This window comes from Rana temporaria, chromosome 7, assembly GCF_905171775.1.
Source record: "Rana temporaria chromosome 7, aRanTem1.1, whole genome shotgun sequence".
Taxonomy (NCBI): Eukaryota; Metazoa; Chordata; class Amphibia; order Anura; family Ranidae; genus Rana; species Rana temporaria.
The window spans coordinates 39,203,196-39,219,481 of record NC_053495.1 but is presented as its reverse complement, the minus strand read 5'-3'; the positions used below and the strand labels follow the sequence as shown (position 1 = coordinate 39,219,481).

Sequence of the window (16,286 nt, the reverse complement as noted above, 5' to 3'; positions counted from 1 at the left end):
CATGAGTCATGCAAGCTCATAGGACAGTCAGAGCAAAATGAAAACTCCTCCTACAAGCTTTACCAGACACAGATTACAGTCACAAGACTGCTAGATACTGCTGATGAGAAAAGGAATTTAGTACTTTATATTTATTATGTGTTCTATGTACTGTGTGAGACCAGATATAGTGAATGCAGGGTCCTGGGTTTCGTAACACTTTAATAATAAAGAAATTATATCCCCAATCTGAAGGCAACAGTCAGGGACTGCTGCTCTTTGTGCAGAGGTATGATTGAATAGCTCTACAAGTCACACGTAGGGGGTGTGTCTGACTGCTGCAGAGAGATTGCTGGTCTCTTGCAGAGAGCAGTAGTCCATCTCTGAAGTCTGCAGCTTGGAAGAGAGACGTTTTAATTGTTTCTGGGTTTCTATTATAAAGAACAAAAAAGGCATTTATAAGTCATAGGCTTTATGTAGCCACTGCTGAAATAAATATGTTTTGCTGAGCGTTCTGCTGGAATTTACATAACCTTCCAGCAGCTACAAAAATATAAACTGGCTTGTTTAATGATCTGAGTGCTAGTGCAGAAGCTTGGTCACACAGCCAGATCTTATAACAAACTAACACGTTAAGAATTCCTGGATATTCTCTGTGCTGCTAGTTTTTGTAGATTAAGAATAATTGCAGAAAAAAACTAAACTTTAACAGATTGCATTTTAAGCACTGAGGGAACTTTTGGGTAATGGTGACCCTTAGATGTCTCCATTGACAAAGCAGAAATCTCTGTTACATTATGTATGATATGGTACCTGTTCTGTGCTGGCACTGCGGAAAGCAGCTGTCCTCTCTGCTCTACAGCTTTGTTTGTACTAGAAAAACATTGCCGCAATCAACATTTCGTGATTAGTTTAAGTTAATATTATCCAAGAGCTCAGTTTGGCAAGTCGATGACACAATTTCATTCTGAAAAACCACAACGGCTTTGATTTGTAATTACAATATGTTTGGGTTCACATCAGTGTCAGTGCAGTTGTTGGCCCCAAAACTTGCGGTTTATATATATATTGCTTTTGTGATAGAGCATTGTTTTTCCTTTTTCAAACTTCCATCAGCAGCAACCACTAGACCTTGTTTTCTCCCCAAAGTTCAAAGATTTCTTTGATGCCGCTTCATACAGAACTAGGGAAACACTGGCACCTGATTACATTATCAAACTGTTTCCAAACTGCAGCGTTGTGAGTTCTGTTATGCGTTAGTCAGTTGAGGCATATACTGCTTACCTTCTTCAACTGCGCTTCCAACTTATTGCACTCTTCTTTCTTCTGTTCAATGGCCATTTCCAGGGACTTCAGTTTGGAGTCTCGCTTGAGTCCAGAGGAAGCCAGAGTAGATGCATGTTCTTTCAAGTCTATTAAACTGGCCTAGGAAGATTAAAAGGTCAGTCCTTATACATACTCACCATCACGAAGTCTGAATGTGTCTTTCTTTTATCTCTAAAATAAAAATTCTTTCATCATATGGTGAATATTTGTGTATTTAAGAGCAGGTGCCTGCACAAACATCTCACTATCTTCTCAAGCTTTTAAGAACCCTGAAACTGACGACTCTCTAATATATAAATGTGGACTTTTGAAAAGCAAGTTGAAGGTTGGTCCTCCCTTCCGGAGCAAAGTGGAAGTTAGTCCTCCTCTCTTGGACTAGCTATTGGGTTCTGAACCTGCCCTTAATGCTTAAGGACCAAGATCTAGGTGCAGGAGGTGATAAAGAGTGCAACTAGCTCTCAGCTTTGCATTCAAAAGTCAGTATTTGCATATTATAGAGCAGGGGTGTCAAACTCAATTTACTTGCAGGCCACACCAGCACGCACTCGAAATTGAGTTAACATGCACGCACTTTGACCACGCGGTCTCTAAAAAGAGAGGCGAAGGACTAACGGGGCTGGTTGAGCGGGCTACATCCTCTTACTCCCTTGTAGGGAGTCCCTCTGCCCCGTTGGGCTTCAAAGCGGAGCAGGTAGGGCGGGACCCCCTCACACACCTGCCATTGCCACCCGGGGCATGGAGAAAGGTGGCAGATTTCCTCTGGGGGAGGCCTGCCTACTCCCAACTCCTGCAGTCCGGCTCCTCTCTCGAGTACACGCACAAAATACACTTAAAAAATAAAAAAAAAACTTGAAAAAACATTCACCTTGTGTATGCCCAACAAAATCTTATCATGCTTAGCAATGAGTGTTCACTTTTTAAAGCTGAACTCCAGGCAAATATCTAAATACACAGATGAAATAAACACTGTATATGAAAGCTGTTTTTCCTGCAAAGGATTTGTATTTGTGTCCATCCAGTTTTGGAATTTACACAGCTCCTGCAGAAGACCTGATTTTTAGTATCTACAGCGAAGTAAAGCCTAGTACACACGGGCTGAATGTCGGCCGGCATCTGCCGGTTCAAAATAAACCAGCCGACATTTGGCCCTTGTGTACTGTATGACACCAGGTCTGACAAAAGCCGGCTGTTCAGTCGGCTCCTGTCAAAGGCTAATGACCAAAAAAGGTCTGGCGACCAGCACCGGACCAGCGCTCACAGCTAATGGCTGAGAGCGCTGACCAGAGTGTTCTGGGAAGCTTGTCCCCTTGTCAGAACACAATAGCTCAGGAGGGGAGATTGATGTACTAACACCGGATTGTTAGTACAGTTGTTTGAGCTGAGCTGTCCATTTTTTTATTCATTCAACCCAGCGGTTGTAATGTGTACTGGGCTTAACATTACAAGCCTTATCTCTCCTCCAGTTTGTGATTGGAGAGTTGAAGGAGAATCAGCAGACTTATGAGCTTTCCTCCCTGTCACTCTTTTTTTGCCTCCTCTCAGCACACTCCTTGATAGCACATGAGCACTTCAGCTTAACTGACTGTCTATTTGTGCTGCTTATACCTCTGCCAATCTGAGCTCTACTGTACAGGGACAGCAAGGGACTGATTCAAATCATATTCAGGTACTTGAAAATGAAAATGTAAAAAAATGCATTTATTGTTGTAGTAATTAATACTGAGCTGTATTAATTGGTGTCTTTAATATCTGTTTTAACTGCAGTAAAGTCTGTGCACAGGTCTTGACCTGACTCTGCTGTTAGTCAAGGATATCTGGATCACAAACCTGATAGAACAAAAGTGACAAATCCTTTGGCAGGTAAAAAAGATCACATACTGTACATGCATTGCACTTTGTTTATCTGGAGTTTAGCTTTAACTCAGGAGTATACTGAATCTTGCTCATCAATAATGATAATCCTATATAAGTACATTATCAATAAACCTCATCTAAAAATCACCCACCTCTTTCTCTGTCAGCTCAGCTTGCAAACTGTTTACTTTTTCTTTCAAGTCCTTGTTTTCTTTCTTATAGTTTTCTATTTCTTCTAGTCTCTCTCGGTCATTACTCTCCCTCTGTTCTTTTAAACGTTCAATGATTCTCTCCTGTAAAATTTAAAGTGGATAGGCAAATAAAGTGGATGGTAGAAACTCATAGAAGTACTCTTAGGTTCCATAGCAACAAATAATCCACTCAAGAAAAACAAAAGTTACTATCGGTACACAGAAAATTCCATCTTTCAATGGAGTGAATGAATGTGGTATTATACACACATATGAATTATGTGTCTGTACATGACACAAAACGAACACATCAAATGAATGCAGCTGGAAATGAGCATATAGTTAATAAATTATATAGCGCCAACAAATTCCACAGCTCTTTATGGAGAACACTGAACCTTTTACATCAGTGCACGCACCAGTGGAGATTACAATCTAACGTCATGCAACACACACTGGAGAGCCATTTTGGAAAGATCTAGTTAAACTGTGTATGCTTTTGGGCTGAATAACCATAAGAATTTCATGCAAAGATGGGAGAACATGAAGAAACCATGGAGATCGCATCTTGGTAGAATAAAACCCTAGGACCCCTGCACTGCACCGATGTTGACCATTGAGCAACAGGCTGTCCATCGCTATAAAGCAAAGCTGCCCACTTGTTACGGTTAAGTCAGCGAATGTGTTTTTTACTGAGCACAGAAAAGTTTTGTAGGTATTTAAGGAGGGAATCAACACAAGACCTGTAACATGTAAGGGCTACATCAATGGAGGTCAACTTATTTTATATTGAATACCTTATGCCTGGTCCCATGCCTTAGAGGTCTGCACATAATATTCAGTCCTTGTAATACTAAAGAAAACTGTCAAAGACTGTGGACATACTACAGTAGATGGTCAAAGACTATGGGCATGTTACAGTAGATGGTCAACGACTATGGGCATGCTACAGTAGATGGTCAAAGACTATGGGCATGTTACAGTAGATGGTCAAAGACTGTGGACATACTACAGTAGATGGTCAATAACTATGGGCATGCTACAGTAGATGGTCAAAGACTATGGGCATGTTACAGTAGATAGTCAAAGACGATGGGCATGTTACAGTAGTTGGTCAAAGACTAAGGGCATGCTACAGTAGATGGTTAGGCTGTAGACATGCTGTAGGAGATGGCCCAGAAACTGCAAGACATGATACAGAAAATAATCACATTCTAGAGACATGCAACAGGAATTCTTTCAAACTAAGGACATGCTAAAAGTGATGATCAGATATGTTATATGGGGCTGCTAGAGATTACTTTTATTTATAGCATCTTTACAACTTAGCTGTCACACATTTGTACACCTTGCAGCTCCTGTAAAAATGACTGGTACTGAATTCAATATGCCTCTAAGCAATATACAGTATAGAAAAAAATGCATAACAGAGAATATGGAATGCACTATAGAAGCTTAGCTCACGGGGGCGTGGCCGGACGCTGATGGCAATGGATGCTCTCTGAGGGAGCTCCGTCCTAGCTGAACTGAATCCGAAGCCATCCGGTACCGAGGATCGGGAATTTAAACTTCTAACCCTTCCATCCTGACTCGGGGAATCTCCCTGCACAGCCCCATACTATTATTGTGCCTTTTGATGGTCTGCCGGCGGTGTAAATCAGTCCGTGACAGAGTTCAATTGCAGACGTCCCGCCGCCATCTTGGGGCCTATGAAGCATTGATCACAGCCGTGCTCAAGTGAGGTAAAAACAGCAGAAAAAGACACAATCATAGTGTCATCCTCCTCATATGTGTAGCGATCTACGTGGTGGCCCAGAGACATAAGCCTGAGCGGCGATTTGAAGCGGTTATTAGGTCCGGGAGCAGATCTTTAACCTGGAGACCTGCCGCCATTTTGGGGCCCAGTAAACATTATACCCCTCGATCTAAAGTACTGTGACAGCGGGCTAAACGAACACAGCTTCCGATCGTTATGTGGATTGAAAGCTAAAACTGTGACAGTGATCCTTACACCCTGTGGGGTGTCAAATTATCACCTCAGAACTGGATGAAATACCTTGGAAAGATTTTATAACTAAACTGCAGAGGTGACACCGCCATCTTGTAGACTGTAAGTATATTACCACAGAATTCATAAGCAATTCAACTGCGGAGGTGACACCGCCATCTTGTGGCCTGCAAGTTTATTAACACAGACTTGATATATATTTAAACTGCGGAGGCAACGCCGCCATCTTGTGGCCTACAAGTATATTACCACAGATTTAAAAAAAAAAAAAAGTGTAACTGCTTTTCTGAGGCGAAAACTGCTGAAATTAAACACTTTTCTCTTATAATCCACCTCAGTGACTAAAACTCAGTGTGTGGTGACTTGTGACCATTATCCTGCAAAACTACTGCGAGGATCTGATAGAGTGTAGATGGATTTTATCCCCAGTTCACCGTAACATCTTGCAACCTAAATAATCCATTATATCACACTATTTGGAATTTTTATTATATTTATTCCTTCTCTACACTGAGGTAATTTTTTGTACACTGGATACCTGACTGCAATAATAGACTAATCACAGTAGTCAGAGATTGGTTACCAACTCGATACGGTCCCCAGGGCCTGTGTTATACAATATCGGATTATCCTATGATTATTCCTGCAATGGAAACTTACTGAGGGGTTCCTACTCACCGTCCGATGTTAGTCGAAGATAGCTGCAGACCTATCCACTAATATGACACCTGCATGATACGTAATTTGAGACATTTTTATGATGCTGATCTTTTCACAATACTTACTGTAAAGGCTCAAATCTGGGCCTGGTCAGTTCACATAAGCAATACCCACTGTAAGATGGTGGTTATAAGACTGTTATGCCTATAGGAGCTGATATAGGAGTGAACTGTTGATTTTACGATATAGAACAACTCTACCCCTGCTGATAAGAATTCACTATAACACTTATTTTATATGAAGGGGAAACAGGGCAAAAAAAATAAGAACTCAATTATCAAGGAGAGTCTTTTTGATATGGACACCCCTCCTCATACAAGTCCTCAGGTACCTGTGGTGGATCCTAAGTTTACTGAACATTTCTCGTCTCATGTGACACCCTCCTCATCACCTCCTACCTTAAGTTCTACTACATCTTCAGCTTTATTTTCATCTGTAGTAAGGGAGGGTATAACACCTATAATGGCTGATCATGGGATTCCTATGGTTTCTCCATCACATGACCCTATACAAGTAACTACTAACGTTGAAACTGCTCCAGAAGTTTCTTTCAATGTTGCTGATCTCTATAACAGGATCTCTGAAATGCTGGAAAGGGGTTTAGCTCACACGGCTGAGAAAATTACTAAAGATATTAGGGCAGACTTCCAATGTCTTGGCAACAGGATAGACTCAGTTGAGCATAAATTGGACACTAACGTCTCTAAAACTGAACAACATGATGATCATATCCATTTCCTACAAGAACAACTGGAGGCTGCTCAAACTAAGATTGATGATTTGGAAAACAGGTCAAGAAGAGAAAACTTCAGGGTTAGGGGTCTTCCTGAGTCCATTATGGACGTTCATTCAGCAATACGAGACATTATGAGAATCCTCCTTCCATCTGCACCTGATATAAAATTGGAAATTGATAGGGCTCATAGATCATTAGGTCCAATGAGAAGAGATGGTTTGCCCAGAGATGTGGTGGTCAAGCCTCATTATTTCTCCACCAAAGAAGACATTATGAAACGGTCCAGACAACAGGAGAATCTTCAATACCAAGGTACTAATATACAAATATTTTCTGACATTTCACCATATACCATTCAGAAAAGAAGAGCAATGAAACCGTTATTGTCTGCCCTCATCAACAAAAACATCAAGTATAAATGGGCTTTCCCCTTCGCCTTAAAATTCAATTATAATGGTAGAAACCATATAATACATAATTTCCAAGAAGGTGAACGACTTCTGTATGATCTGAAAATTATATCTCTTGATCCTGTCATGGACACTAATCCGCCTCAACTTCCATCTGCCAAGAGGAACACACCTACTAGTCCGACTCAAAATCCTTGGAACAAGGTCAAGTACAGGAAAATTGGAGGGGACCAAGCACCCTGATATTGAATAGACTTATCCAGGACGTATCTCTTAATCTTTAATTCAGATGAATTTTTATCCCGGATGCTTTTTAAAAACAAAGAAGATTCCGGGTTTACATGTCTAGTTTAATGCCGTTTTTCTTTAGATTATTCTCCTACTGTTTTTGGGCCATCCTATGATTCACTTGCCTTTTATCTTAAACTTGTTTTAAGGTGTAATGTTTAATCTGTCGGCAACTGACGACGGTGAGGTATTGAACCTCAACTTACCTCTTGTGTCGACACTTTGTCGACCCAATGGGTAAGAATATAGTCCTTTTCTGGGACTATACAAAAATTTCTTGTTTGAATGAGGGAAGGAGAATCATTCTCTTCCCCCATTCTGGGTCACGAATTGACCTTGCACGATCTAATAGTTTATTGTGCCATATGTTTTTTTATTTTTCTCTTTTTATCTCTCCTTTTCACTTCTTTTTCTTTCTTCTTCATACTCTCTTCGTTTCTTCAGCCTGCCTGCCATTGTTCGTATTTGCGAGACTATTGATGATATCTGTACGGTCCCGCATGTTCATAGATGTAGAAAAGACTTATGGCTGGATCGAATGATGTATCTAAACCCCTTAGTGTTGTTACTCACAACACTCAGGGGTTGAATTCTCCTGTTAAGAGGCGCAAAGCCTTTCAAGTATACAAGTCTCTCCGTGTGGATGTGGTTTTCCTTCAAGAAACCCACTTTCCTAAACGATACAACCCTTCCTTTATGCATGCCCACTTTCCATTGTTTTACCTAGCTAAAGCAGAAAACAAAACTAAGGGTGTGGCCATTTTGTTTTCTAGGTATTGTAATTTTAACCTGACTAAAGAATTTGGAGATCCGGAAGGTAGGTTTCTATTGTTACAAGGTACCCTTGATGGCAGACTATACACATTTATCTCTTATTATGCTCCTAACAGAGGTCAGAAAAAGTTTTTCTCACAGATGCTTGATACCCTCCGACCATTCATGGAGGGGATCATTCTTATGGGTGGAGACTCTAACCTAGCTTTCGACACGGGATTGGATAAGTCCAAACCTTCTGTCAAGGGAATCGTCAGACCGACTAAACTTAGTCTACAAGTAGCACGCATTCTACATCAGTCTAGATTAACTGACATCTGGAGGGAGATGAACCCCAAAATGAAGGACTATACTCACTATTCTAACCCTCACCACTCTTATTCGCGTATAGATCATATATTAATCTCTAACCATCACGTCCCAGCTGCCATTAAGTCTCATATAGTTGATGTTTCTTGGTCAGATCACTCGATGGTTCTATTGTCACTGAGGAGAGAGGACACTTCTCCTAAAGTGTCTCATTGGACACTAAATAAGTCTATTTTGAAGGACCCTGTCCTAATGAAGGATATTGAGCGATCTCTTCTAGAATACTTTAAGCATAATGATACAGAAGATGTGTCCCCTGAAACTCTGTGGGCTGCCCACAAGGCTTCTATCAGAGGCAAAATTATACAAGTGGCCGCTGGCCTCAAGAAACAAAGAAACATAGACATAAGGAAGCTGGAAAACAACTATATAGAGCTACGTAAAAAACATAAATCTGATCCTCTTAACTTTCCTACTCAGGCACTTGATGCAGCTAGATCTGCCCTAAACTTGGTACTTACCACCAAAGCTGGGGAAGATATGAAATGGACTGGAGCTAATTTCTATAAATTTAAAGATAAAATAGGCCCGATGCTAGCTCATAAACTCTCACCCAGATTTCAATCGCGGTCTCTCCCTAAAATAAGGATGACTGATGGTTCTCTTACCCTGAATCCTAGGAAGATAATGGAGGCCTTTCATGATTTTTTTTCTAAGCTTTATGCATCCACTGATGATTCTTCTTCAGAGGGAATGGATGATTTTCTAGACAATTTGATTCTACCTCAATTGACTGAAGTTCATAGAGAAATGATGGAGTCTCCCATATCAGCTGAAGAAGTATTGTTAGTAATTAAAAACCTAAAATTAGATAAAGCCCCGGGCCCTGATGGGTTTTCAAGTGCTTATTATAAAACATATTCGAGCATTTTAACACCCTACATGGTTAAATTCTTCAACCACATGACCGGTGGAGTTCCCATAGACAGGCAACTTAATTTAGCTTATATTTCGGTTATCCCAAAGCCAGAAAAAGACCATAGCCTGGTGGAAAACTATAGACCTATATCCCTCATTAACAACGATCTTAAGATACTCACTAAGGTAATGGCCAATAGAATGTCCTCTTTCATTGGCCAGTATGTTAGTAAAGATCAAGTAGGCTTCATCGCTGGAAGGCAAGGTCCTGATCAGGTTAGGAGGGCTGTGGATCTGATCTCCATTTTGAACTCGGATTGGACTGGTGATACTAATCAAAGGGGAATGCTTCTTTCTATTGATCTACAGAAAGCATTTGACTCAGTATCATGGCCATTCATGTTAGAAGTGATGAAACGTTGGGGGTTTGGCACGAAATTTCTTGGAATCTTATCTGCACTTTACTCTCATCCTAAAGCTAATATACGCTTTCAGGGTATCTTTTCGGAACCTATTGAGATTCATAGGGGTACTAGGCAGGGTTGTCCTCTGTCTCCCCTGGTGTTTGCAATAGTTATGGAATCCTTGGCTATAGCTATTCGTGAGAACACAAACATCAGAGGAGTTAGATGTGCCAAAACGGAACATAAATGTGCCTTGTTTGCAGATGACCTTTTACTGTTTTTGACCGCTCCAGATACATCCCTACCGGAATTATATTCTCTTTTAGACAAATTTTCTATAGTTTCAGGTCTAACTGTGAATATGGCCAAGTCTAGGGCCCTCAATGTTTCTCTTTCTGAATCCACGGTTTCTCTACTAAAGGAAAATTATGGAATCAAATGGGACACCTCTTATATCAAATACCTAGGTATCTATTTGACTCCCAACATCCAAAACTTGTATTTGGCCAATTATCCACCTATGTATAGAAAACTTGAGAAAGATTTGAGAGATTGGGGGACTCAGAATATAGGTTGGATTGGTAGAATTAACTCGGTTAAGATGACTCTTCTCCCTAGGCTTTTGTATCTTTTTAGATCATTACCCATACCGATAATTAAAAGTCATCTAAAATCCTTTCAAGGAAAGATTATCAAGTTTATTTGGAACAATAAGGGTCCACGCCTTCCATCTCGCACTCTCTATAACTTGCCTGAACAGGGGGGTCTGGGGGTACCCAACTTATTATGGTACTATCAATCAGCAAGATTGGCACAGTTATCGGAAACTTTTCTTAAACATGAACGCCCTGACTGGTTAGATATAGAAGAGCAGGCGACCCCGAATCTAACGATAGAGGAATTAATGTGGAGTCCTACCAAGAATAGGCCTTCTATTTTATCTCCGACTCTTTCTCAAACCTTTGTTTTATGGCATTCACTTAAAAACAATCCCTCTCTAATTTCTAAAGGCAGACCTTTATCGAGTATTTTTCTAGACCCACTCTTTGTTTCTAAAATTGAAGTAGATTCGTTCAAATGGTGGCATGACAAAGGGTTGTATCGTATAGGCCGTTTTTTTTCGCGCTCGGGTCCACTTCCTAAACAACACTTCATTGACAAGCTAGGTCTTCCTGTCTCAGAAAAATTAAGATTTTCTCAACTACATGACTATGCACAAAGCCTATGGGATAGTGGCTCGATCTTTGGACTATTGACACCTTATGAAAGTAATTGTGATCAGGGTTTGATCAGGAAGGGGAATATTTCAATCATATATCAATCGCTTGCTAATAATTGCACCAAATTACCTCATATGCTGGCCTGGGAAAGGGAACTTAATAACAACTGGGATTTATCTGACTGGTGCAGTAATTATACTAGATCCATTAAAGGATTTGTGAATATATCCCTTGTAGAGGCTAATGTAAAAATTTATACTAGGTGGTATTTAGTTCCCGTTAAACTGGCTTCCATGTATCCGTCAATTTCGCCCCTTTGCTTCAGAGGTTGTCAGGGATTGGGGTCTATGGTACATATATGGTGGGAATGTCCCAAAATACGTGGATACTGGAATAAGGTGTTCAACATAATAAGACGTGTCACAGGCTGTAATTTGCATCAATCCCCCACTATCGCTTTACTTAACGGGATGTTACCCCAAACCTCCAAGGTTACTAGAAAACTCATCCTATACATTCTGACAGGTGCCAGGATCACAATTGCAGCTGCGTGGAAAAAATCTACTGTCTCCATCCGGTATATGAAACAAAAGGTTACATGGATTATGGAACAAGAAAAGAGGGTCTGTTCCATGTTGGATATGTCTACTCTTTTCCATGAAATATGGGAACCGTGGATGAAATTTATGGGAATATCTTTTATCCCATAAAGGCTGTGGTGATATTTATATCCTTAGGACGATGTTGTTCATTGACAGGCAGGCTGCCATCTCTTTTTCCTTTTACTTTCCCCTGATCTTCTTTTTTTTTTTTTCTTTCTTTTCTTCTCTTTTTTTCTCTTCTTTTCATTGATTGTTATTTGATTTGATAATTTTTTTTTTTACACGAGGATAACATCTTTGTTATTTCTCATTCTCAGAGTGTTATGTTTAGAAAAAAAAAAAGATATATATAAACATTTGTATTAGCCTATGTTTGGGTTATCAAAAGATTCCACCAAATTTTTGGGGATGTTAGGTATGTTAAGGGTTTTGAAAATATATATTTACAGTGACTGGGTGGTATTGGTGATAATTATTGGAGGGAGGGAAGGGGGATTTAAAGGTTTGCTTAACCTCTTGGACACAGACTGTTCCCAGTGGGGGTGTCAGAGAAGTCTTTGTTATACAGAAATCCTGTCCTTTATTAGTTCCATGAAATTAGACCCAGTACACACATGGGTTTTTTTATTGTGTGACAACAATAAGCCTAAGGAATTATATAGTATATAGAAATATCCTTTTATTTATTTAATTATAAATTATTGGTTATACCTAGCTTTTCTTTTTAACTATTACAATCTGTTATACTCTCACCTTATGGTGATAGCATATGATATGGCTGTATATGATAGTCAGTTTCTATGACAAGACCATCTTCTATGTAAAGCAATGCATTGGATTTATTATTTACTGTGTATTACTGAAATGTATACTGCTGTTTTAGTACAAATGTATGTACTTTTATTGAAAATAAACATAAATTTGAATGAAAAAAAAAGAAGCTTAGCTCACCCTGTTTCCCCCACCCAGCAGTGACTTGGCAGACTTCAACACAACACAGACCATGCCAGCTGAGCTGCTGTGAGAACCTCTTGAATGACTACAGTGCTTCTGGTGTGTACTTTAAGGTGAATTGTTCCACAGTGTCTTGCCATTTATATTAGCCAGTAAATCCTTATTTTAATGTTTATTTACTGCATTTTATGAGTATGTAAATAATTGAATGTCCTTTGACTATAGGTACACTTCAGCACAGATCCTAACTCTTAACCCCCTAACCCATGGGTGCTTAACCTGTGGCCCTCCAGCTGCGACAGAACTACAAGTCCCATGAGATATTGCAAGCCACTGACAGTTACAAGCATGACTCCCAAAGGCAGAGGTATAATGGGACTTGTAGTCCGGTAACAGCTGGAGGGCCACATGTTGAGCAACCATGCCTTAACCCTTGACCACGAGTTAACTAGTTAAGCCTAACCAAACCTGTAACACTGCTTTAATGTTTCTGGCACTGGAGTTGTCAGTCCAAAAGATAACAGTCACTCGTGGAAAAATTAACAGTGATAATTGTATGTCAACCATTTCAGTTTATGAGAATCAGCTCAGTTTAGCACCCTCCAATTTCTACTTTACCCATTTCCCCTTCAGCCATTGTAATGCCTATGTGCCATTTTTCCTTGTCTTTGGCAATAAAGTTCATAGACTAGGTAGGAATATGTGTAAAAGGGGGGTAGAACGTGACACGCATACAAAGAAAAGGAGGGGAATCTAAAAATAGTAAAAATAGGACAAACAGAGGGACACAAACCAAATAGGGTAGCAGAACATGCATTGCCCCAATGGACGGCATCTGTTTCTACTACTTCATTTATTATACATTCAATTTTTACAGAAGGTGAAAATGAACAGCAGCCCACACTGAAGATTTCTAAGAAACACACAATTTGGTTTTGCACCTAATACAGAATCTTGTTTATTTGTTCACATGCTCTAAAGTCAAATCCTGTCAATAAAACCATTTCTTTGCACATTATCTAATAGAATTTCTAGGAAACATGTGGCTTTCATGATTTTTCATTTTCCCTTGGTGTAATTTACTATGATTACATAAAACTGGACTGTATAAGAAGGCCATTTAATAAACACTTCTACGCACTTGCAGCCGGTTAGAAAGGGAAGACTACTGGGCCTGTCATCGGTACAGGCTGAGAAGTCAAACACATCTGTTAGAGGGGGTTCTACTTGATTAACAACTAACATGGGGAAATCTTAACAATATGTTTCTGTTTTACTTATATTTGCATTGGCAAGATCTGCTTGCACGCTAAACAGTTTTTTTTCTTAACATTTTGCATTTAATTGCAGTTGTAGGAAGTAAGCCCAGAGTAGTCAGCTTATCAGGGAAAATCTTGAACTTGAGTTTCCCTAAAGCAGGGGTCTTCAAACTTTCTAAACAAAGGGCAAGTTTACTGTCCTTCAGACTTTAGAGGGGCTGGACTGTGGCCAGTGGGAATAGATATTTTTTCTGGCATCAGTAGGAGTAAAGAGTGTTGCATCTTTGATATTAGGGGGAGGAATAGTGTCCCACTGCTGGTGTCAGTGGTAGAAATGTTACCCTATTGTTGATGTCAGTGGCAAGAATTATGCTCCATTTTTGGTGTCAGAGGGCAGACTAGTGTATCATATCAGTGGGCCGAATAAAGACAACCAAAGGGCCGCATCTGGTGCCCGGGCTGCAGTTTGGAGACCCCTATCCTAAAGTGACTCATGTCATTCTTCTTGCTATCCCATCTAACAGTGCTTGAGCATAAAGGATGTAGTAAGCTCCTCATTGCTCCCCCATATTACTAAAACATTTTGGATAGCAGCTTTAACACTCTGTGTAAAAAATCTGCTTTACCTGAAGAAGTCAGATCTGCAATGTATGCGTAGATAAAAGACAGCCTGGATATAATGACAACATCTTGAGAAGAGGACCAGCCTAGAGCAGTGGTAATCAACCCTGTCCTCAGGGCCCACTAATAGGCCAGGTTTTATGTATTACCTTGGGGAGATGCAGACTAGAATACTGCTTTCACTGAGCAGCAAATTATATCTTCATGCTGTATTTCAGTTATCTTGCAAACCTTGCCTGTTGAATGAATGAATTACTTGTATAGTGCTACACATGCGAACTAAATCGCCTCTAGGCGCTTTTTGCAGCCAGTGTCTTCCTGGCTGGTGCGGTCATTTACCCCGTAGGCTCTTGACACACACAGTCGTACACACATATATACATATATACTGGGCCAATTTGGACAGGATCCAATTAACCTACCAGCATGTCTTTGGGGTGTGGGAGGAAACCGGAGTACCCGGAGGAAACACACGCAGACACAGGGAGAACATGCAAACTCCAGGCAGATGGTGTCGTGGTCTGGATTTGAACCAGCGACCCTTTTTGCTGCTAAGTGAATGTGCTAGCCACTACACCACTGTGCTGCCTGTTAGTGGGTCCTGAGGACAGGGTTGATGACCACTGGCCTAGAGCACTGGCGGGGGATCCCAGAAAAGGAGGTTTGGGGCCGCTCTGTGCAATACTATTACACAGAGCATGTAAGTATAAGATGTCTGTTATCCTAATTTAAAGATGTTTAGCTTTACAATTACTTTAAACATCAGAAAATAAAATGTCACACATATTAAAGAGGAAGTAAACCCTCTCAAACATTTCTTTAAAAAAAAAACTGCAAGAGAAAGGCATTATGAGCTAATATGCATAGCATACTAGCTCGTTATGAATTACTTACCTGAGATCGAAGCCCCGAAGCGACACTCGTTCCTCTCCTAAGTCGCCGCCATGAAACCCGAGTGACTTCTGGGTATTGCGGCTCCGGCGCTGTGATTGGCCGGAGCCGCGATGACGTCACTCACGCATTCACACGGGAGCCGTCAGTGGCGGCACGATCGCCTTCACTAACGGCACGCTCAGTGCGAATGCGGCACGCATGTGCCGTAGACATCGGTGCAGTCTTTTCTGCAAGTGTCTCCTAAACCGTGTAGGTTTAGGAGATATTTCTTGCACCTACAGGTAAGCCTTAATGTAGGCTTACCTGTAGGTTAAAGTGGTCTGTAAGGGTTTACAACCACTTTAAAACATGTAAAATGGTTTCACTCATGATTTTTCCATGAATTCTGATAAAATAACACATTTAACATTTCATAAACAGACCCCTTAGCCTGTGGGCTCTGGACACAGTTACCTTTTCAGAGAGCGCCTCCTCCAAGGTTGCAAGGGCCGTGTCGGTATTACTGGAATCGGTCTGTAGTGACTTGACTCGATCTTTGAGGTTCCCAAGCTGTTTATCTTTATCTCTAAGCTGTTCCTGAAGATTTTCAATCTATAAGAAAGGAAAAACAAGGTATCAGTTTAAAGATAACACGTTTTAAGAGTGAGACCTTTATTTAATAAAGCAGTGTTTCCAAAAGTGAAACTTTGTACAGTTGGTGATACAGATCTTTCTTGTAAGTGGTGAACAGTACTTTTTTTTTTTTTTTATTACAGGTACTTATATAGCGCTGCCAATTTATGCAGCACTTTACATTTTGTACTTCCACATCAGACCCGG

The 16,286-nt window shown here is 40.4% G+C and overlaps 1 protein-coding gene across 4 annotated transcripts in view; it reads right to left on the bottom strand.

Moving 5' to 3' along the window:
- The window catches only part of ERC2 (ELKS/RAB6-interacting/CAST family member 2), a 1,210,774-nt gene that overhangs the window by 788,669 nt on the left and 405,819 nt on the right, over positions 1-16,286 (bottom strand). For all 4 annotated transcript variants that reach the window (XM_040359253.1, XM_040359254.1, XM_040359255.1 and 1 more), the window contains exons 8-10: positions 15,921-16,058; positions 3,312-3,452; positions 1,264-1,404 (exon numbers count right to left, since the gene is read on the bottom strand). In XM_040359253.1, the coding sequence (XP_040215187.1) occupies positions 1,264-1,404; positions 3,312-3,452; positions 15,921-16,058 (420 nt within the window). The remainder of the gene's footprint in view (positions 1-1,263; positions 1,405-3,311; positions 3,453-15,920; positions 16,059-16,286) is intronic.